Below are 25,227 nucleotides of genomic sequence, written 5' to 3' on the forward strand. Positions count from 1 at the left end.
TGTTTTGATTCCAGCCTGCAGAAAGTTAAAGTGCTGAGGACATCCCCATGGAAGCAGGGCTGAGTAGGTGGATGGGACCTACTCTGTTCCGTTATCTTTGTTGCAAAATTGGTGTGCAGTGATCAACAGCACAGGCAGAAACAATTTCCCAGAAAGCCAAAACATTCAGCCATCAGCAGACAGTTAGTTAAGAACCCAGAGGAGACGGGGTGTTTCGTTAGAGCTATTACCTCACAGGACGATGACTGAGTGCGGTAACTTGGCACGATCTTGAAGGTGATACTCCCCCGCATTTCCCGCTGGGGGGAAAAAAAAAGGAGAGCTCTTTTAACAAACAAATGTTGCACACAAAAACGCGCAAGAAACCACTGAAAATGTGGGGGTGTATTTAATGCAAGTCAGCTGAGAGTGCACGGGCCTAAAATGAAACCGAGTTATAAAAGCAGGAACTGCTCACACTAACGGTGGAGGTTGTTCCTGGGAAAAGCCCTGCAAAGTCAAGGCTGACTGTCCTGGTCATACAGCAATGGTATAACAGACCTCTGATGGTTACCTTTTCATAGACACGAATACAACTCTAAGTGACATGTCTTTCAAGAGTGAATGTAAGTTGAACTGTACAATAGAACAAGTAATTAATTACGTAAGAATTATATTTGGTAGGCTACATTATGATGGTGTACTCCATAAAAATCTGCTCTTTATTTCATAATTTTGACATTAGTTTTGACTGTAGTGAGTCTGTGGTGCTTATTTCACCTTTAATAGATATAAGTAACATGGGAGGCTGCTACATTGTGGTGGGAAGAAGGTCCAGGACAAGAGGTCCAAAACATCTCCCTCTGCTCGCCAGGGCCTGTCACTCTGCACCCCCCACCCCGCCCCAATCCAAAGCCTAATTTGAACACAGATTTTGAATATGCACGGTAAAAAATGGCCTGGTCTACTATGACTTTCCTTTCCCCTGTGCTGTAGAGAAATCCAATACAGCTGGCTATGACTCAGCTACACAGGAAAGAGGCTTCTGATACTGCTGATGTCAGCAGAGTTGAGGTCAGTGAGAAACTAGTTCACAAGCATGCACAACTGCAAAGGTTTTCTTTAAACATCTGCTCTATAAGAACAGGAGACAAAGGATTGAAAGGAGAATGTTCAAGCCCATACTGCTAAAGATGGGCAAAATGTTTCTAAGCTCTGCTGCATGTGAACATGTTCCTAGCTCCCAGTTTTTATGAATGTTGTGTAAGTTCAAGTCCACACAAATGATGGTACCAGATATATTCTGATTATAAAAGAATACCCTTTATTTGTGCATTAATAAATAAGTTAATGAACTGAAAGCCAATCTTAGAAAAAGAGACTTTCATTTACTCACAAGCATTTTTTGCAGCTGTTCCACTGTTTGGTTAGCCACACTGATGCCATTGATTTCTCGAATTTCATCTCCGACATGAAGTGTACCTAAGAAATTACACAAAATTATAAACATGAAATGATATATACTTTTATAATAATAAAATCCAAAGGCAGCAACGTAAGTAATTTAAAAAAATTAAGCTAAATACAGAAGGCCAATATTTCAGAACCAGGTACAAGTTAGGCTCACATAGTAAACTCACCAAAACAGATACACATAACTTATGGAAGACACAGTTTTGAAAGATGGCTGTAGAAATCTGCTTATTTTTCTGAGAGAGGCAGTGTGTATATAGTGGTTTAAAACTACAACTTCTAGATGCAGCCTGTCTGGGTTCATATCTCTGCTTCATCACTTATACTAGCTTTAAGATCTTGGGTAACTTACTGAAACTTTCCATGTCTTGGTTTTCACATTTGTAAAATGGAGATGAAAACAGTATCTATCTCATAGGATTGTTATGAGGATTAAATGAGTTTAATACATGCAGAGGGCTTAGAACTGTTCTTGGCACACAGTCAGTACCATTTAAGTGTTTGCTGTTATTATCATTATTATCTACCAAATATGATACAAAGGCTGTTGATTTTCAAAGAATTATGATATGATAATATCTGTGTAACAACAAATTTATATTAGACATACTGCAACCTTTTAATAATAACTTGGTAGGCATTTCAGGGTCCTGTGATACTTCAACTAGAAAAAGTGACCGAGAACCAATGGTTAAACAGTGTTATGTAAAATTTTGCTTTCTTATTTATGAATTGTGCACGTTTACTTATTGACCTGACTTCATCATGAAAAGCTCATTGTATCTTTAAGAGGTAGACATTAAAATGCATATAAATAGGGCTTCCCTGGTGGCGCAGTGGTTGAGAATCTGCCTGCTAATGCAGGGGACACGGGTTCGAGCCCTGGTCTGGGAAGATCCCACATGCCACGGAGCAGCTGGGCCCGTGAGCCACAACTACTGAGCCTGCGCGTCTGGAGCCTGTGCCCCGCAACGGGAGGGGCCGCGATAGTGAAAGGCCTGCGCACCGCGATGAAGAGCGGTCCCCGCACCGCGATGAAGAGTGGCCCCCACTTGCCGCAACTAGAGAAAGCCCTTGCACGAACCGAAGACCCAGCACAGCCAAAAATAAATAAATAAATAAAAATAAAAAAAAAAGTAGCTATAAAATTTAAAAATAAAAAATAAAATAAAATAAAATGCATATAAATAAAATAAGGCGCCTGGTATTTGCTTCAAAGTAATCCAGGGGGATGGGCAGTAGGGAAAATACAGATGAAACCAGTGTGCCCATGAATTAACAATAATTCTACCTGGCTTATGGGTATGTGGGCGATCACTTCACTATTCTTTCCACTTTTCTCTACTTCAACTGACTGCACTGTTTTCTCTACTCATGTTTGAAAGTTAACATAATAAAACATAAAAATTTGGGGACTTTTGTTTCAAATATGGTTGATTAGGCACTCATAGACTTTCTTACAACTACATATCCCGTCTAGGGCACACCTCTTGAAGTGTTACTGGTCTCACAAAAGGAATGCAAATTCCCAAGAACACTTCCCACTTTCATCCTCACTCTCCCCTCCACACAAAAGAACCCTGTGAGCTGCATCCAGAGTGGTGGCAAAGTAAGGATGGAATGAAATAGTGGGAGGAGTAAATGCCATTGCTGCAATGCCTGCTGGCCAGATTCTGAGCCTTGGGCTAATAGCAAGTTAGAGAAGCTGAGCCTAGGATTCTGTAGAGAGCCAAGTGGTACTCCATGGCAGCTGGTAGAACAAGGAACAAACCCTTTCTGGAGGAAAGCGTTTCCAGTTTAGGCCCCCAAGACTTCCACTGATTTGAACAAGCAATAGGCTTACAATCAAAGATCACCAAACATACAATAAGGCAAACTACTATGCGAGTCATCAGAAAGAGAAAAAACAGATTTAGATTCTCGAGGAGGATAGATATTGGAATGGTCAGATACAGAATACAAGAATACCTTGTTTTCTTGTGCCTTGCTTTACTGTGCCTCAAAGATACTGCATTTTTTATAAATTGAAGGTTTGTGGCAACCCTGTGTTAAGCAAGTCTATCTGCGCCATTTTTCCAACAGCATTTGCTCACTTCATGCCTCTGCATCATGTTTTAGTAATTCTCTCAATACTTCAAACTTTTTCATCATTATTATATTTGTTATGATGATCTGTGATGAGTGATCTTTGCTGTTACTATTGTAATTGTTTTGGGGGTGTCATGAACTGTGCTCATATAAGATGGCAAACTTACCTGGTTGTTGAAATGACAACAAAGGATTTAGAATATTACATAAAGTTAGTTGACAAAGCAGTGGCAGGGTTTGAGAGAACTGACTACAATTTTAAAACAGGTTCTACCATGGGTAAAATGCTATCAAACAGCACTGCATGCTACAGAGAAATCATTTGTGAAAGGAAGAGTCAATCAATGAGGCAAACTTCATTGTTGTCTTCTTTTAAGAAATTGCCAGAGCCACCTCAAGCTTCAGCAACCACCACCCTGATCGATCAGCAGCCATCAACATCTAGACAGTACCCTCCACCAGGAGCAAAGATTATGATTTGCTGAAGGCTTAGATGATGGTTAGCATTTTTTAGCAATAAAGTAATTTTAAATTAAAGTATGTATATTTTTTAGACATAATGCTATTGCACGCTTAATAGATGAAAGCATAGTGCAAACATAACTTTTATATGCACTGGGAAACAAAAAAATTCATGTGACTCACTTTATTGTGGTGGTCTGAAACCAAACCTGTAATATCTCCAAGGTATGCCTATGTAAAATAGCTATATGTTAAATATTAGGGGAAAGAAAGGGACCTATTTACAAGGATGAACATGCAACAAGAGATTATCAGGTGTGAACAGACAGATCCGAAAATAAAAAGAAGAACAAGTGACTAGTACCTCTAGAAAGGAAAAATATAATTGGTAGCATAAGCCAATGAACGGATGAGCTGAACAGGAGTTCATATATGGCTGAAGAGAGTTTCAGTGAACTGGAAGACATAACCAAATAAATTGTCTAGAATGCAGTTCAGAGAAATAAGGAGATAAGGAAAATAGGAAACAAGAAATAGAGAATGGAGAAGAGGCAATATTTGAAGAAACATGGTTGTAAATTTTCTTGAACTGATGAAAACATGATTACACAGCTCCAGGAAGAATAATGTATCCCAAGTAGGATAAATAAAAAGAAATCCATGCTGGGAGGTAGTAAAACTACAGAACATCAAAGACAAAGACCTTAAAAAGTCCAGGGAGAAAGGAGAGATCACCTACAAAGTAAGGACAGTTATAGTGACACCAGACTTCTTGATATCAAACAACAGATGCCAAAAGAAAACAGAATGGTAACCATTAATTTAAAACTGTGCTCTCAGGAAAAGTAATCAAGATTGAGGCTGACATAAAAGGGGAAATTGACAGTAACACAATAATAGTAGGGGACTTTAACATCCCACTTTCACCAATGGACAGATCATCCAAAACACAAGCTTTAAATGACACATTAAACAAGATGGGCTTAATTGATATTTATAGGACATTCCATCCAAAAACAACAGAATACACTTTCTTCTCAACTGCTCATGGAACATTCTCCAGAATAGATCATACCTTGGGTCACAAATCAAGTCTTGGTAAATTTAAGAAAATTGAAATGGTATCAAGTATCTTTTCCGACCACAGCGCTAAGAGGCTAGATATCAATTACAGGAAAAAAACTGTAAAAAATACAAACACATGGAGGCTAAACAATATGCTTAAATAAACAAGAGATCACTGAAGAAATCAAAGAGAAAATCAAAAAATACCTAGAAACAAATGACAATGAAAACACGATGACCCAAAACCTATGGGATGCAGCAAAACCAGTTCTAAGAGGAAAGCTTATAGCAATACAATCCTACCTCAAGAAACAAGAAACATCTCAAATAAACTAACTTTACACCTAAAGCAATTAGAGGAAGAAGAACCAAAAAAACCCCAAAGTTAGCAGAAGGAAAGAAATCATAAAGATCAGATCAGAAACAAATGAAAAAGAAATGAAGGAAACGATAGCAAAGATCAATAAAACTAAAAGCTAGTTCTTTGAGAAGATAAACAAGATTGATAAACCACTAGACAGACTCATCAAGAAAAGGAGAAAACTCAAATCAACAGAATTAGAAATGAAAAAAGGAGAAGTAACAACTGACACTGCAGAAATAAAAGGATCATGAGGAATTACTAGAAGCAACTACATGCCAATAAAATGGACAACCTGGAAGAAATGGACAAATTCTTAGAAAAGCACAACCTTCTGAGACTGAACCAGGAAGAAATAGAAAATAGACCAATCACAAGCACTAAAATTGAGACTGTGACTAAAAATCTTCCAACAAACAAAAGCCCAGGACCAGATGGCTTCACAAGCAAATTCTATCAAACATTTAGAGAAGAGCTAACATCTATCCTTCTCAAACTCTTCCAAAATATAGCAGAGGGAGGAACACTCCCAAACTCATTCTACGAGGCCACCATCACCCTGATACCAAAACCAGACAAAGATGTCACAAAAAAAGAAAACTACAGGCCAATATCACTGAACAGAGATGCAAAAATCCTCAACAAAATACTAGCAAACAGAATCCAACAGCACATTAAAAGGATCATACACCATGATCAAGTGGGGTTTATCCCAGGAATGCAAGGATTCTTCAATATATGCAAATCAATCAATGTGATACACCATATTAACAAATTGAAGGAGAAAAACCATATGATAATCTCAAAAGATGCAGAAAAAGCTTTCGACAAAATTCAACACCCATTTATGATAAAAACTCTCCACAAAGTAGGCATAGAGGGAACTTACCTCAACATAATAAAGATCATATATGACAAACCCACAGTAAACATCATTCTCAATGGTGAAAAACTGAAACCATTTCCTCTAAAATCAGGAACAAGATAAGGATGCCCATTCTCTCCACTATTATTCAACATAGTTCTGGAAGTTTTAGCCGCAGTGATCAGAGAAGAAAAAGAAATAAAAGGAATCCAAATCAGAAAAGAAGTAAAGCTGTCACTCTTTGCAGATGACGTGATACTATACATAGAGAATCCTAAAGATGCCACCAGAAAACTACTAGAGCTAATCAATGAATTTGGTAAAGTTGCAGGATACAAAATTAATGCACAGAAATCTCTTGCATTCCTATACATTAATGATGAAAACTCTGAAAGAGAAATTAAGGAAACACTCCCATTAACCACTGCAACAAAAAGAATAAAATACCTAGGAATAAACCTACCTAAGGAGGTAAAAGACCTGTATGCAGAAAACTGTAAGACACTGATGAAAGAAATTAAAGATGATACCAACAGATGGAGAGATATACCATGTTCTTGGATTGGGAGAATCAACATTGTGAACATGATTCTACTACCCAAAGCAATCTACAGATTCAATGCAATCCCTATCAAACTACCACTGGCATTTTTCACAGAACTAGAACAAAAAATTTCACAATTTGTATGGAAACACAAAAGACCCCAAATAGCCAAAGCAATCTTGAGAACGAAAAATGGAGCTGGGGGAATCAGGCTCCCTGACTTCAGACTATATTACAAAGCTTCAGTAATCAAGACAGTGTGGTACTGGCACAAAAACAGAAATATAGATCAATGGAAAACGATAGAAAGCCCAGAGATAAACCCACACACATATGGGCACCTTATTTTTGATAAAGGAGGCAAGCATATACAGTGGAGAAAAGACAGCCTCTTCAATAAGTGGTGCTGGGAAAATTGGACAGGTACATGTAAAAGTATGAAAATAGAACACTCCCTGACACCATACACAAAAATAAACTCAAAATGGATTAAAGACCTAAGTGTAAGGGCAGACACTATCAAACTCTTAGAGGAAAACATAGGCAGAACACTCTATGACATACATCACAGCAAGATTCTTTTTGACCCAGCTCCCAGAGAAATGGAAATAAGAACACAAATAAACAAATGGGACCTAATGAAACTTAAAAGCTTTTGCACAGCAAAGGAAACCATAAACAAGACCAAAAGACAACCATCAGAATGGGAGAAAATATTTGCAAATGAAGCAACTGACAAAGGATTAATCTCCAAGATTTACAAGCAGCTCATGCAGCTCAATAACAAAAAACAAACAACCCAATCCAAAAATGGGCCGAAGACCTAAATAGACATTTCTCCAAAGAAGATATACAGATGGCCTACAGACACATGAAAGAATGCTCAACATCATTAATCATTAGAGAAATGCAAATCAAAACTACAATGAGATATCATCTCACACCGGTCAGAATGGCCATCATCAAAAAATCTAGAAACAATAAATGCTGGAGAGGGTGTGGAGGAAAGGGAACACTCTTGCACTGTTGGTGGGAATGTAAATTGATACAGCCACTATGGAGAACAGTATGGAGGTTCCTTAAAAAACTACAAATAGAACTACCATACGACCCAGCAATCCCACTACTGGGCATATACCCTGAGAAAACCATAGGTCAAAAAGAGTCATGTACCAAAATGTTCATTGCAGCTCTATTTACAATAGCCAGGACATGGAAGCAATCTAAATGTCCATCGACAGATGAATGGATAAAGAAGATGTGGCACATATATACAATGGAATATTACTCAGCCATAAAAAGAAATGAAATGGAGGTATTTGTAATGAGGTGGATGGAGTTAGAGTCTGTCATACAGAGTGAAGTAAGTCAGAAAGAGAAAAACAAATACAGTATGCTAACACATATATACGGAATCTAAGGGAAAAAAAAATAAATAAAAAGGCCATGAAGAACCTAGTGGCAAGACGGGAATAAAGACACAGACCTACTAGAGAATGGACTTGAAGATATGGGGAGGGGGTGGGGTGAGATGTGACAGGGTAAGAGAGTGTCATGGACATATATACACTACCAAATGTAAAATAGATAACTAGTGGGAAGCAGCCGCATAGCACAGGGAGATCAGCTCGGTGCTTTGTGACCACCTAGAGGGATGGGATGGGGAGGGTGGGAGGGAGGGAGATGCAAGAGGGAAGAGAAATGGGAACATATTGTATATGTATTACTGATTCACTTTGTTATAAAGCAGAAGCTAACACACCATTGTAAGGCAATTATACTTCAATAAAGATGTTAAAAAAAAAAAAAAAAACTCTTAGAGGAAAACATAGGAAGAACACTCTTTGACATAAATCACAGCAAGATCCTTTTTGACCCACCTCCTAGAGAAATGGAAATAAAAACAAAAATAAACAAATGGGACCTAATGAAACTTAAAAGCTTTTGCACAGCAAAGGAAAACATAAACAAGACAAAAAGACAACCCTCAGAATGGGAGAAAATATTTGCAAATGAAGCAACTGACAAAGGATTAATCTCCAAAATATACAAGCAGCTCATGCAGCTCAATATCAAAAAAACAAACAACCCAATCCAAAAATGGGCAGAAGACCTAAGCAGACATTTCTCCAAAGAAGACATACAGATGGCCAAGAAGCACATGAAAGGATGCTCAACATCACTAATCATTAGAGAAATGCAAATCAAAACTACAATGAGGTATCACCTCACACTGTTCAGAATGGCCATCATCAAAATATCTACAAACAGTAAATGCTGGAGAGGGTGTGGTGAAAAGGGGACTCTCTTGCACTGTTGGTGGGAATGTAAATTGATACAGCCACTATGGAGAACAGCATGGAGGTTCCTTAAAAAAATAAAAATAGAACTACCATATGACCCAGCAATCCCACTACTGAGCATATACCCTGAGAAAACCATAATTCAAAAAGAGTCATGTACCACAATGCTCACTGCAGCTGTATTTATAATAGCCAGAACATGGAAGCAACCTAAGTGTCCATCGACAGATGAATGGATAAAGAAGATGTGGCACATATATACAATGGAGCATTACTCAGCCATAAAAGGAAACGAACCTGAGTTATTTGTAATGAAGTAGGTGGACATAAGAGTCTGTCATACTGAGTGAAGTAAGTCAGAAAGAGAAAAACGAATACCGTATGCTAACATATATATGGAATCTAAAAAGAAAAACCCAACAAAATAGGTTCTGAAGAACCTAGGGGCACGACAGGAATAAAGACACAGACGTAGAGAATGGACTTGCGGACATGGGGAGGGGGAAGGGTAAGCTGGGACGAAGTGAGAGAGTAGCACTGACATATATACACTACCAAATGTAAAAAAATAGCTAGTGGGAAGCAGCTGCATCACACCGCATGGGGAGATCAGCTTGGTGCTTTGTGACTACCTAGAGGGGTGGGATAGGGAAAGTGGAAGGGAGATGCAAGAGGGAGGGGATATGGGGATATATGTATACATATAGCTGATTCACTTTGTTATACAGCACAAACTAACACAACATTGTAAAGCAATTATACTCCTATAAAGATGTTCAAAAAAAAAAAAAGATTGAGGCTGAAATGAAATATTTACAGATAAACACCACCTGAGGGAGTTTATCAACAAGAGACTATCACTAAAGGAACTTTAAACGATGTAGTTTAGGAAGAAAGAAAAATGCTCCCCAAAGGATGGTCTGCAATGCAAAAAGGAATGATGAGCAAATAAAATTGTAAACATTTATGTAAATCCAAACAAAAATGGTCATGTATTTTAAGAGTAATTTCAAATTTGTGGATTTAAAACAGGACAGAACGAAAGTGCTGGGCAAGAATAATATGCAAGTCAAGACTGGGATCTAACTTGATGTTCCAGTGTCTTTGTATTCTTTAGGAGTGGGATTAACATACTGTTTCACTTTAGTATATGTCGAGTTAAATACGCATGACAAAATTTCAAGGTAACCACCTAAAAAATAGAAATAGAGTGCTGAAATTCTAATTTACCTGGGGGTGGGGGATGGAACAAAAATGAAGGAAAAATATCAATTAAAATATGGAATAAATATTAAAAAAAGCAAGATGATAGAAATCATCAAAATAAATATTAATGGACTAACCTTGCCCATTAAAAGATAGCAATCATCAGAGTGCATTACAAAATGAAAAACCCAAATTTGGAAATGTTTGTAAGACACACTCTACAGCATACAGGCACAGAATGGTTAGAAATAAAAGGAGGGAAGAAGACATGCTAGGAAATACTAAAATTAAGCTGGAATAACTATATTCATATAAAATAGGTTTTAAGTAGAAAGTATATTAAGGATAGACATGGTTACCAGGCACTTCTATACTCCTAATAAAACAGCTTTGAATATATAAAACCAAAAGTGAGAGATCTATAAGTAGAAATAGAGAAATTCTACCATGATAATTGGAATATTTCAACAATTATTGATAGGTCAAACAGATAAAAAATTAGTCAATATATAGAATATTTGAACAAAAAATTAACCTCAAGCAATCATATAGAGAACTCTGCATGCAACAATTAAAGAATAGTCAAAAAAAAAGAATAAACAGTCTTCTTAAGTACACATGGACCATTTACAAAAATGATTAAAGTGCTATGCCATAAAGCAAGTCTGAACAAACCTCAAAGAAATGGTGTCATACAGACCACATTCTCTGACCCCAATGCAATTAAGTTAGAAGTAAAACATAAAAAGATATACAGGAAATCCTCTTAAATGTGGTACATAAAAATATTTCTAAATAACTTGTGGGTCAATGAAAAATATAACACTTGAAATTCAAAAATACTTAGAACTGAATCACAATAAAAATGCTTCATATCGTAACTGGTGGGATACTGATAAAACAGTACTTAGACAGGTAGAGTTTAACCTTAAATGCATATATTAGAGATGAAGAAAGACTGGAATAAATGAACTAAGTGTTGAATTTTAAAAGTTAGATAAAACCAATAGAAAGTAGAAGGAAGGAGAAAATAAAAATTCGGTCATAAAACAATAAAATAGAAGATAAATATACAATGGAGAGAATTAACAGAACCCAAAGTGGGTTTTTGAACAAACCTCCGGTAAGTTATCAAGAGAAAAAAGACAAGGCACAAATAAATATTAGGAATAAAGGGTACATAATTACAGAGACAGCAGAAAATAAAAAGGTAAGTGGACACTAAGAAGAAGCTTACTAGAATAATTTTAAAAACTTAAGATTTTTTCAGAAAAATGTAATTTACCAGAGCTCACTCAAGATATAGAAAGGCTGAATAGCCTTATGAATGTTAAAGAAATTGAAACAGTGGTAAAAAAAAAAAAAAAAACTTCCTTGAAAGAAACCAAACACAAAACACCAGCCCCTGATAGTTTTATAGGCAAGTTCTACTAAACTTACAGGCTACAAATCATTCCAATATTATACAATATTCAGAGAACTCATGAAGAGAGGTTCTCCAAGTCATTTTATGAGGCCAATGTAACTTTGAAACTAACATCAGACAGAGAAACACAGGAAAGGAAAATTAACTACAGGCCAGTCTCACTCCTAATTACAATCACAAAAATCTTAAACAAAATAATAGCACATAGAATCAAGCAGTACATACCAAAAGATAATACACAATGACTAAGCTGGGTTTATCTGAAAAATGCCAGGAGCGGGGTGGTTATCATTAGGATGTCTTTAAAAAGTCATTCACCACATTAATAGGTAAAAAGAAGAAAAATCATCTCAGCAGATGCAGAAGAAGCATTTGATAAAATTCAAAACCCAATCATAATTAAAATGTCCAGCAACTAAGGATATAAGAGAACTTCTTCAGCTCTAATAAAAGGTATCTACTAAAAATCTATAGTAAATATTCTTCTTCATGGGGAAACTTTGGAAAGCTACCTTTTAGAAACAAGAATAGGACAAGGATGTTCACTATACCACTTCTATTAAAGACAGCAGGTTTTTGCCAGTGCGGTAATATAAGAAAAAGAGATTAAAGAAATAATGGTGTTGTGACTTTACTGAATTTATAGCAAGTTATTGAAAATAATAAACAAAAAATTCATACAGGAATTTAAAACCAAACATCCTCCTGTGTGAGTGCTATCCACTCACGAAACCTACAGATTCCTCTGAAGGCAGCAGCAATGCCAGACACAGCAGTCATCTCTAAAGAGGACAAGAAGGCACTAAAAGGCTTATGGTGTTACCTCTTGCTCTCCAGGGTTAAGGAAAGAAGTGTTAAGTACAAAAATAACACGATCTCAAAGAAAGGAAGTCTAATTTTTGGACAGGAGAATCATTTTTGGATCAGGCTCTAAATACTAATGCATATAACTCAGTCCTTTCAAAGAGGAGCCTAAACCTACATGTCTAAATCCCGTCCACCTGAGGGTTAACAATAGTTCCTCTTTCTCAAAAAATCATTCTTTGTCTACTTCAGTCCTTAGTGTATTCCCTTCTCAGAATGACTGCACTTATTGTAGCAGGTATTAAGAACTTAATCACAGGTTTGATATCTCTTATTTTACCATTTAAATTTTATATTGTTATTTATCAAATTCTAATTTCCTAATTTACAAATAGTATATCTCATTCCTGAATGAATGAGAGAGCAATTCTTCAACTGTCATTTAACTTTGCAAATATATATCTATCTATCTTATATCCCAGTACAGATGTCTTCTACATATCCTGAGGCCTGATATGATAATGCTTTAGTTTATCTCCCATGGCCTCTAATAAGTCAGGATCTAAAGAGTAACTCAGAGATGCTCCTGCAACAAAACTATAATATACCCTCCCTTGAGTATCTACAGATTGGAGCATGTGGAGATGAATAAAAGCGAATGGAGGCCAACAGTGATTAAAACCAAAGACAGATAACTTAAATCATTTATATAAAACATAAATGAAACTGATCTTTTATATGGATCATAAAACACTAGGCTACAGGAAAAAAATTAAGGAAGGAAAGAAGGAATTATATATGGAACTTACCTTGCCTATGAATCATGCCCCCATGCATGATTCTTGCAACAATACAGTGATTTAGCTCATTCATTTTTAAAGTGATTCCCTGTAAAAAGTTAAACAAAAACAGAATTACTGTAAGAGGGCACTTCTTTTTATATTTGTGATCTTGCTGTAGATAACCTTAATTACAAAAGTTAGGAAAACATTAAAGAAAATATAGAAAATGGAGGAGAAAACTCCATTATGCTACAACAGAAATATTAATTTTGATATTTTGATTACTATAATAATAGTACACATACATTTTGTATAATGCTTTTTAATCCTATAATTATTTTCCATGTTGCTAATAATTTAAAACATTTTTATCGATGTAGAATTGACATATGCTTATGTAAAGTGTACAATTTGACAAGTTTGATATATGTATACATGTGTGAAACCATCACCACAATCAGGATAATGAATATATCCATCACTCCCAAAAGTTTCCTCATGCCCACTGGTAATCTACTCACATCCCTCCATGCCCTGCTCCTCCACCTCAACATCCCTAAGCAACCACTGATATGTTTTCACTGGCTATAGATTAGTTCACACTTTCTATAAATGAACTCATACAGTATGAACTCTTTTTTTTTTTTTTTTAGTATGAACTCTTTTATGTTGCTTTTTTTTCACTCACAACGTGAGATTCAACTACATCATTGCATGTATCAATAGTTCATACTTTGTTCTTGCTGAATATTCCACTGTATGGATATACCATTTTGTTTATCCATTCACCCACTGAACTGCTTCTAGCTTTTGTCTCTTATAAATAAAGCTGTATTAATGGATTAGTCTCTGCTTGGCCATGATGTATTTTTCCTTTTTTAAGATATGGATTTGTTTAGAATTTTTGCATCTATATTCACGAGGATTACTGGTCTGCAGTTTTCTTTTCTTGCAAAATGTCTGTTTTTGGTATCAGGGTAATGCTAGCTGCCTCTTCCTCCTTCTCCTTCTCATCAAAAATAGTAAGTTGGGGGGCTTCCCTGGTGGCGTAGTGGTTGAGGGTCTGCCTGCCAATGCAGGGGACACGGGTTCGAGCCCTGGTCTGGGAGGATCCCACATGCCACGGAGCGGCTGGGCCTGTGAGCCACAATTGCTGAGCCTGCGCGTCTGGAGCCTGTGCTCCGCAACAAGAGAGGCCGCGATAGTGAGGCCCGCGCACCATGAGAAGAGTGGCTCCCGCTCGCCGCAACTGGAGAAAGCCCTCGCACAGAAACGAAGACCCAACACAGCCATAAATAAATAAATAAATAAGCTTAAAAAAATAGTAAGTTGGGAAGAATTCCTTCCTTTTCAATGTTTTGGGAAGAGTTTGTATACAATTGGTACTGTTTCTTTATTACATGTTTGGTAGAATTTACCAGTAAAGCCATCTTGGCCTGGAGTTTTCTTTGAGGGATTTTTTTTTTTTAACCTAAATTCAATTTTTAAATGGTATAGGGCAATTCAGTTTTTTCCTTTTTAAGTGAACTTTGGTAGTTTCTGTCTCCCAGTGAATTTGTCTATTTCATTTAGGTTGTTGAATTGATTGACATAAAGTTATTTACCATATTTCCTTATTATTCTTTTTATATCTGTAGAATCTGTAGTAATGTCACTTTTCTTATGATTGATACTGGTAATTAGTGTGTTTTTTTCCCTTGACTGATCCGATCTTGTCAAAGGAAAAGTTTTATTGATTTTTCTATTGTTTTTATTTTCTATTTCATTGATTTCCACTTTGATCTTTATTATTTCTTTTCTTTTACTCACTTTGGGTTTAATTTGCTCTTTTTGTTCTAGTTTATTAAGGTAGAAGCTGAGGTCATTGTTTTAAGATATTTCTTCTTTTTAACATTGGTGTTTAGTGCTACACATTTCTCCCTAAGTACTGCTTTAGCAGTATCCCACAAGTTCTGGTATGTTGTGGTTTCATTTTCATTCACTTCAAAATACTTTAAAATTTCCCTTTTGATTTCTTCTTTCATCCATGGGTTATTTAGAATTGGATAATTTAGTTTTCAAGTGCTTGGGGATTTTCCCAGACATCTTTCTGTTATCCATTTCTAATTTAATTCCACTGTGGTCTGAGAATATACTTTGATATTAATAGAGTCACTCTGGCTTCCTTTTGATTAATGTCATCATCAAAGTATATCTTTTTCCATCATTTTCCTTTGAAAAGATTTGTCTTCATGTATAAAGCATTTCTTGCAGGCAATATATAATTTGGTTTTGCTTTCTCCCCACACCCTAACCTGACAACCTCTGCTTTTTAATTTGGGGAATTTAGACTATTTACATTTAATATGATTACTGATACAGTCAGGTATAAATATATCTTCTTGCTATTTGATTTCTATTTGTCCCATCTGTCATATGTTCCCTTTTTCCTCTTTTTCTGCCTTCCTTTGGATTTATTTTCATACTATTTTCTCTCCTGTTTTCTTATTAGCTACAATTGTTTTGTTGTTTTAGTGGTTGCTTTAGGGTTTATAGCATACATCTTTAACTTATCAGTCTACCTTCAAGTGATATTATACCATGTCATGTACAATGTAAGAACCTTATAACATTATACTTCCACATCCTTCCTCCTGACCTTTGTGCTGTTATACATTTTACTTTTACATGTTAAAAAACCCCAAACAGGGCTTCCCTGGTGGCCCAGTGGTTGAGAATCCGCCTGCCAATGCAGGGGACACAGGTTCGAGCCCTGGTCTGGGAGGACCCCACATGCCGCAGAGCAACTAAGCCCGTGAGCCACAGCTACTGAGCCTGCATGTCTGGAGCCTGTGCTCCACAACAGGAGAGGCCGCAACAGTGAGAGGCTCGCGCACCGCGATGAAGAGTGGCCCCCGCTCGCTGCAACTGGAGAAAGCCCTCGCACAGAAACGAAGACCCAACACAGCCAAAAATAAATAAATAATTAAAAAAAAAAAAGATTAGGAGACTGACCACCTGAGAGGAGATTAAGGGAGTGCAGACCCCCTTCACACCCTGATCTTGTCAAAGACCCCACCCTTGAACCATTGTTAAAAAAAAAAACCCAAACACATTGCTATTATTTTTGTTTAGACTTCCATTTATCTTTTAGAGAGATTTAAATGATAAGGATGTCCTTTAACATTTCTTATACTGTAAGTCTACTGAATTATTTCAGTTTTGGTATGTCTGAAAACGTTTTTATTTTACCTTTATTTTTGGATAGATACCTTTGCTGGGTTTAGAATTCTAACCTGAGAGTTTTTTTTTTTCCCCTTTCAGTACTTTAAAGTCATTGTTCTTCTTAATTGTACTGTTTCTCATAAGAAATCTGATATCATTCTTATCTTTGTTCCCCTGTATGCAACATTTCTTTTTTATCTCTGTTTTTAAGACCTATTTATTACAGGTTCTAAGCAGTTTGATTATGATGTACCTTGGTGTTGTTTTCCTCATGTTTCTTGTGCTTGGGGTTCATTGTGATTCTTGCATCTGTGGATTTATAGTTTTCATCAAGTTTGGAATGTTTTCAGTCATTATTTCTTCAAATATATTTCCTGTTTCTTCTTCACTGTCTTCTCCTTCATAGACTCCAATTAACCAAATATTAGGCTGCTTGAAGTTGTCCCACAGCTCAGTGATATTCTTTTCATTTTTAAAAATTCTTTTCCTTTCTGTGTTTTGTTTTGGATAGTTTCTATTGCTGTGTCCTTTGAGTTCACTAATCTATTCTTCTGAAATGTCTAATCTGCCATTTATCCCATAGTGCAATTTTTCTGCTAATTCTAATATCTTTGTCAGTTGCATGTCAGTTTTGATTGATTATTCTCCACATTATAGGTCACATTTTCCTGCCTCTTTACATGCTTAGTAATGTTTGATTAGATTGAAGACATTGTGAATTTTATCTTATTGCATGCTAGATTTTTTTTTTATTCCTGTAAATATTCTTAAGCTTTGTCCTGGGATGTAGTTCAGTTACTTGGAAATAGTTTGATCCTTTGGGTCTTGCTTTCATGATTTGTTAAGGCAGGTCTGGGGCAATTCTCTATCTAGGGCTACTTATTCCTCATTACTAAGGCAAGACCTTCCTAAGCACTCTATACAATGCCCCTTGAATTGGTTTTTCTAGTCTGGGTGGTGGGAACAGGCAGTGAGTGTTGGGCACTGTTCCCTCTCATCCTTTTGGATGGTCTTTCCTTGGCTACGGGTAGGTTCCTTTCATAAATGTGCTGATCATTATTCAGATGAATACCTGAGGGGGACCCTCTATAGATCTCTAGGGTTCTCTCTCTGTGCAGCTCTCTCCTCTTCAGTACTCTGTCCTATGAACTTTAGTTCTTTGGTCTTCCCAGGCCCTCAGCTGTCTCTTCAGGGAGTCTGCCTGCTCTGCCTCAGTTCCCCCTCACTGTACTGTGACTTGGAAACTCTCTCATGTCAGTAAGGTGGGGCAACCATAGTGCTCACCTTATTTGCTTCCTGTTTCTTAGGGATCACTGTCCTTTGCTGCCTGATGTCCAGTGTCTTGAAAACTGTTACTTCATTTTGTGTGTTTAAAATTTTTTTTGGTTGTTTCAGGTGAGAGGGTAAATCTGTTCCCGTTACTCCACCTTGGTTGGAAGTGGAAGCTCTATATACTTAATGCCAGAATACTATTCTATGGAATAGATTACTTTTACTTTCCAATTATTCACCATTATATGAGAAGCTTTCATAAACATATTTTTGTACTAGACTTGGTTGATTCTAAGAGTCACATGGGGACCTTTTGTTTTTTTTTTGGCTGTGTTGGGTCTTCATTTCTGTGTGAGGGCTCTCTCTAGTTGCGGCAAGCGGGGGCCACTCTTCATCGCAGTGCGCGGGCCTCTCACTATCGCGGCCTCTCTTGTTGCGGAGCACAGGCTCCAGACGCGCAGGCTCAGTAGTTGTGGCTCACGGGCCCAGTTGCTCCGCGGCATATGGGATCCTCCCAGACCAGGGCTCGAACCCGTGTCCCCTGCATTGGCAGGCAGATTCTCAACCACTGCACCACCAGGGAAGCCTGGACCTTTTAAATAATATTAACTTTATTTATTTATTTTATATTTTATTTATTTATTTTTGGCTACATTGGGTCTTTGTTGCTGCACGTGGGCTTTCTCTAGTTGCTGCAAGCGGGGGCTACTCTTCATTGTGGTGCACGTGCTTCTCATTGAGGTGGCTTCTCTTGTTGTGGAGCACGGGCTCTAGGCACGTGGGCTTCAGTAGTTGTGGCATGCGGGCTCAGTAGTTGTGGCTCGCAGGCTCTAGAGCGCAGGCTCAGTAGTTGCGGTGCATGGGCTTAGTTGCTCCATGGCATGTGGGCTCTTCCCGGATCAGGGCTTGAATCCATGTCCCCTGCATTGGCAGGCAGATTCTTAACCACTGTGCCACAAGGGAAGTCCAATATTGAGTTTTAAACTCACTCTTTGGATTTAGATTCAGGAAGTGTGGAATAGAGCCCAGATCTGTATTTTTAACAAGCTCCCTTGGTGAAAACTGGTCTTAAATTTGAGATGATTAGGGGTAGGGGGACTCTGTCTTATCTTCTTCATTGGAAAATAACATTCTGTTAGAAAGTTCTGTGAAAATATTTGAGACGTTATAATCTAGACCCTGTCTGAATTTGTACAATTCTATAAAATATAACTTTGTATGGTTCCTATTTTGTGGTTCTTAGAAGTGGTAGGCAAGCAATTAAAAAAACTGGTTTATCAAATGTTTCTAGTCCCACATTCAACTGTATTGTTCAAGTATCATTTCCAACTTGTACATTCAATCAGCATCTATGGTTACCAAGAGAAGGTGTTCCTGGAAAAATGTTGTAAATTAATGTGTAAGTCAAATCTAACTTCAGAAGGGAAATGATAGTATGATGGGGGTTCCATCCTTGAAATTAATAAATTAATGTATTCATTCAACCAATATTACTGTGAACCTGTTATATGGCAGACACTCTGCTAGACACAGTAGTGAACGCGATAGACAGGGTCTCTCATGGCTAGGGAAAGTTCACCTCAAACCGAGTGGAGTTAATATTTATTATTTTGTCTACTTCAAACATTTCTCTGCAGAGAGGAATTGATTCATGTTTTCTCTGTTCATAAGTAAGTTCCCAAATTCCAGGGAAAGGATTTGGCCCAGCTACCACTGAACCTACCCCAGCTTGGGGTAAACTCCTGGCCTTTCCTTGTTTACATAAGCCTCTCCCCTGTTGTCTAAGCTATTTTAAGTTTGGTCTTTAACACTTGCAACTATGGGAGTACCAATCAATAGAGAAATAATTATAGGTGAGATGTTAAAAATGGGAAAACAAGGGTGTAACAGGAGTACAACACCCTTGGGAGATGGACCCAGCATACATAGTTGGATACATTGTAGAAGGTCCAAAAAGCAAAAGAGATCATACAGGTATATCCTGCACAGTAATATAATGTTTTTAATAGGACAAATAAGCAAGCAAATGAAGCTGTGTTAAATGTAATAGAAAACTATATTATTGAAAATATATTTCATATAAAAATAATTTGTTTTTATGGCAACCAATTAAAAGAAGAAATACACACCTTCACTAGGATCACAGAAGATGGAAGACAGGAGGGCTTCTTTAAGGAGACTTTTAGGGAAGATTCAAGGCCATTTTGTACTTTCTGAAAAATGTAACTCAGGGGTGCAGTTTTACGCTTTTCCTCAGTCTATGTTTCTATGTAGTTAACCATACAGAAGATCAAGCAACTGTCATTGGGTTGCTTTAGAATATGACGATCACAAGACATTTCTGGGCCTCCTTCTTGTGGTCACTTCCACTTTCCTGTCTGCTCTGATTGGCTGAACATCACCCCCTCTCCTGCTTCTCTGACGCAGCCTTCTCTCCGCTATAGCTCTGTCATAACTGTACCCGTTAAACAAACTGTGCTAAAGTGCATATTTACTTGTTTAATGTAGGTAGCCCTGGGACTTCCCTGGCGGTCCAATGGTTAAGACTCCACACCTCCAGTGCAGGGGGCACAGGTTCGATCGCTGGTCAGGGAACTAAGACCCCACATGCCCCGCAGTGTGGCCCCCACTCCAAAAAAAAAAAGAAAAAAAGAAAAAAAAGTAGGTAGCCCTGTGGAAACTGAGTTCCATGAAGGGGCCATGTCTTATCTGCCACTACATCATTGGTGTACAGTGATCTGCACATAGTATAGGCACTTAAAAAAATTTGCTAAATGAGTGAATGAATATATAAAATGAATGAGGGGAATATTAGACTTTCAGAGCTGGGTGGAATTTTGGGGATCGTGTAGTCAAGCACACTTTTGGTAATACTTGCTAAGCAAAGTATGAGCAAAATGAGGCCCACTGACATGAAGTGATTTGCCCGAGGTACCCAAAAGTTGCTACTGCCCGCACTCTTTTAAGTCAAAGAGTTGCTTGGAGAGCACCAGGTGGGTGAGGTGATTTGCATGTCCCCTGTCTGCTGTAAGTCCTGAGATAATATAGTGTAACTGGCAAAGAACAGTAAATGAAAATTACAACCCGAATATCTAGAGTTGAGGGCTTTCTGGAAATTGCAGTCATAGGATCACTGCTCTGTAACTCTTCCTATAACTTGGAAAGCAACTGGGCAACTTTCTTAAGTAATTTGTTTTCCTATATCCCAATATCCCTTTTCTGTGCTCTGAGGAAAACATATGAATGCATACGTTTGAATGTTTTCCTTTTCCCTAAAGAAATGATTTCTCCTAGAACTTGGGACTTTCCCAATACTCCCTGTCTCAGCGGGTAGCATCATTGTCCATCTGGCTGTGAAAAGCCTAAAGCTTAGGGTCATCCTCGATACTTGCTTCTCCCTCAGTCCCCAATGTCAATCCATTATCAAGGTCTTTTGTTAAATCTATTCACTTCTTTCCATTTGACATCCATCCCTCTAGTTCAGAGTTCCATCACCTCTCCCCTGTATTACTGCAATAACAGTCTCTTAACTGCTCTCCCTATATCCACTCTTGTCCCCCTCTAATCCATTCTCCAGAGTAATTATTTCTAAAATGAAAATCTGATCTTATCTCCCTGCTTAAAACTCTTTAATAGCCTCCCACTGTTTTTAAGATAAAAAACAGAATCAATACTTGTGAGGTCCTGTTCCTGCAGTACACCTTGTTTTCTGCAGTCCAGCTGTGGTGCCTTCTTTCCATTTTAAAAACTATGCTAAGAGCCTTTTCACTAGCAGGTTTCTGCATATGCTACCTGGTTTGCCTGGATGGTCTTTACTCTCCCTGCCCCCTCCGTTCAGTTAACATCAAGGAGCCTTTCCTTGATCTTCCCAACCTATGAAAATTCTATGAGGATGAGGCAGGGTTCAGCATCATTCTATTCCAATGCTACACCTAAGTACTGAGAAAACGAATTCACATCAAATAGGTAGACATGAATGGAAGGAATTTTATTTTAGCAATGGCACTCAATTCTTTGAATGTCTTCCGAATTAGTCTTCCTCTAATTTTGTTGAAGGCAAAAGATCTGGAAACCACTAGACTTGTAAAAGGAATTTTAGACGTTCACTTTTTCAACACCAATTCCAATATTTCAAACTGTACCTTTCTTTGCTGCCCCAGAGGTTTTTACACTCTAGACTAATATATCAGGTCTGTCCTTTTTTGTTGTTGTTGAAGAGCAACTATGAAAGGAGAGGTGGGAAGGAAAGCCAACATATCTTAGGCATGGTGTCAGGCAGAACGATTTTAGGTGGGGGGGGGGGTATGGTGGTGGCCTGTTTAGGATCTGGAAACTGATTTCTTTAAAACTATCCATGCCCTCCTTTCCTCCCCACCTCCTAGTAGTATAGGTGGAAGGTAGCTGCTCTAATTCATGCTGGGATTTTATGAGAATACAGAAAACTTTCTTTTCCTACTTACCATTGGTTCATCTGTGTTCTTTTGGAACTGGACCAGGCGAACTCTGGTCACGTTCTCCATATCCATGTCTCCATTTGCGCTTTCTGGAGAATCACCATTTAAATACGGAGAAGTGGGAGGAGGTGTAACCCTCAATGCTTCATCACTGTAAACTTCATGTGCCACTACATCGTGAGTCTGAAGTAAGGCCTGATATTTTACGAAGGAAATAAAATATTAATAATAGAACTATTACAGCAGAAGTCTATTATATAAACATATATAAAATTATTCTTTGCCTCTCAAAGGTATCTCTCATCTAAAGAGAACTCAAAGCACATTACACCTAGATATAGCCATGCCATAATTTCTTTGTGATAAATAATCATGATAGATGCATTTTTAAAAATGAAGGAACAAATGAAAGAATGAGTGAGGCAATCAATGAATGGATGTGTTTGTTGACTATCTGGGTAAGAGGTGTTGTCCGATGCTATGAAAAAGTGCCCAACTAACTTGTTCAATTAAAGGCTGACATAATGCAATTTCAAATAATTTAGCAGAAAGAATCATCTGTACGTAGAGCTGGCAAATTTGTGCTGGGGCTTAAAATGGAAACAAATTTAAAAAGAAACAGTGCAATAATTGGTGCATTGAGCAAATGTCTTTCATCAATGGTATTAACAATAACTCTGCTATATAACGCAAAGGGTAATTTATAACATACATCTTAGTAAAAGAAATAAAAACACACAAATGTACCTGAAGAAATGTAATTTCCCAAAATATCACATGATATGGAGCTCAAAATCTAAACCTACTTAATGTTTTTGTTCATTTCTACTTTTTGGAGCACTTGCATAAATAAAAAGTAAGTTGACAGTTATTATTATGACTTCTTTTTGCAGAGCCCATTAACAAAGAAAAAGTGATTTCTTTGTATTGATATCTCCATATGTCATCTTGGTGAAACTGGGTAATAAATAGCCCTTGTTTCCCTAAAAAAGGCTATTCTTCCACTTACTGTACATTTTCTGCCATCACAAGAAAGTTTTTAATAAGCATGAATATTTGAACATTTCTACTTCAAAGAGAATTTTACAGCTGAGTATCAGTATGTTTGGTGCTTTATGCATTATATTTTCTTGTGTACTAACTATAAATTCAGTTTTATTTTAATCTGTGATCTGTCTGGTAATGAAATATCTAGAGATAATGAAACATAATTAAAATCACCTTAAAAGTATAGCTTGTAGCATCTCAAATTATTTAATTAAAAGATTTACCAAAGTCATGACTTGGCTATTTTCACTTTAAAGGTACGCATACGACGCAAAAATAAGGTAACAAGGTGGTAAAATCATAAAGAAGATGATGTTGATTAGACATCAACAGAGCATATGCTTGGAGCAATATACCCTTTTTTTTTTAAACATCTTTATTGGAGTATAATTGCTTTACAATGTTTTGAATTTGTAATGGAAATGCCGGATATTTCCAAGATCTCAGAGGGCTGGTCTAAACTGGGGTCTAGGTGAGGGGCACCGAGGGGCACTAAGCAGCGCAGCTTGAAATCAGGGCTCCACAATGGTCCTGGGGACCTTGGCTTCCTGACCAGTGCCCTGACTACACCCTGCACTAGTACCCCAGGCCAAAGTGGTGGTGGTTATGGTATGTGGGGAAATCCCTCTTTTTCCCGTTTAACTGTAGCCACTTAAGAGACTAAGATTTAGGGCAGAAAGTAAAAATCAATAATAGACAAACTGAAAAACTTCGTCTGTTAAAATTAGGTTCATTGTATTAATTATACATGTGTCTTCTATAAACAGTGAATTTTAAAACAATTTTTAAAAAACATGCTTTGTATGACTGGAGGATATATACCCAGGTAAACAGAGAACCAAGCTTCATTAGGATAATGCCAGTTACATGGGTTGGAGAAAGTGTTTGTACTGCTTTTTGCAAATGATTTCTATCCATCCTTTTAAATTATATAAGCAAACACTTGTATTTAATGTATTATTTATAAGGAAGGATAAGCCCACAGTCACAAAAATAATACCAAACTTGAACTTTAAGAGAAAAATCCTTAAATTATATCACCAAATGAGGTCATACTTGATATTAACCGCTATTTGCCACTGTAAAAGACTGCTACCACAAAATGAAACTTAATCCAACGCATATGCAAACAAAAAATAGGGGTCACTTACAGATTGTTAAAAAAAAAAGCCATTAAAAAAGAGTATGCCAAATAAAAAATAGGGAAATCAGAGTTTGAATATTTTTCTTCAAGTATGTCATGAGGTATGATTCAGCAATTGTTACTAAGCTGAAATAGCTATTATTTTTAATTACATAAGAAGAATCATGTAATAGGAAACACTTCCATATGTATGTAAAAAGGACGTGGACAAGACAACTAAGAACTTCAGACCAAAGTGGGAAAAATTCATTTAAAATTTATAGGAAAGGGACTTCCCTGGTGGCGTAGTGGTTGAGAATCCACCTGCCAATGTAGGGGACATGGGTTCGATTCCTGGTCCGGGAGGATCCCACATGCCGCGGAGCAACTAAGCCCGTGTACCACAACTACTGAGCCTGAGCTCTAGAGCCTGCACCCCACAACTACTGAGCCTGTGTGCTGCAACTACTGAAGCCCATGTGCCTAGAGCCCGTGCTCTGCAACAAGAGAAGCCACCACAATGAGAAGCCCGCGCACCACGACGAAGAGTAGCCCCCGCTCGCTGCAACTAGAGAAAGTCCGCACGCAGCAACGAAGACCCAATGCAGCCAAAAAACCAAAAACCAAAAAATAAAATTTATAGGAAAAAATATGGATTTTAGGTTTGAAAGTGGTTCCTCTGGCTTCTGAATTACAATTACAAATCATAAAATTAATCACTTAATAATGAAGCTTTCATATCAACCTAAGGTGATTTTTAACCATCTTG

The 25,227-nt window shown here is 37.4% G+C and overlaps 1 protein-coding gene across 10 annotated transcripts in view; it reads right to left on the reverse strand.

Annotated features, from left to right (window-relative positions):
* CASK (calcium/calmodulin dependent serine protein kinase) overlaps window positions 1-25,227 on the reverse strand; it is a 393,009-nt gene that overhangs the window by 39,327 nt on the left and 328,455 nt on the right. For all 10 annotated transcript variants that reach the window (XM_082446395.1, XM_082446397.1, XM_082446400.1 and 7 more), the window contains exons 14-17: window positions 22,295-22,483; window positions 13,386-13,464; window positions 1,376-1,461; window positions 231-299 (exon numbers count right to left, since the gene is read on the reverse strand). In XM_082446395.1, the coding sequence (XP_082302521.1) occupies window positions 231-299; window positions 1,376-1,461; window positions 13,386-13,464; window positions 22,295-22,483 (423 nt within the window). The remainder of the gene's footprint in view (window positions 1-230; window positions 300-1,375; window positions 1,462-13,385; window positions 13,465-22,294; window positions 22,484-25,227) is intronic.

The sequence above is a fragment of the Balaenoptera physalus genome (genome assembly GCF_965194825.1).
Source record: "Balaenoptera physalus genome assembly, chromosome: X".
NCBI lineage: Eukaryota > Metazoa > Chordata > Mammalia > Artiodactyla > Balaenopteridae > Balaenoptera > Balaenoptera physalus.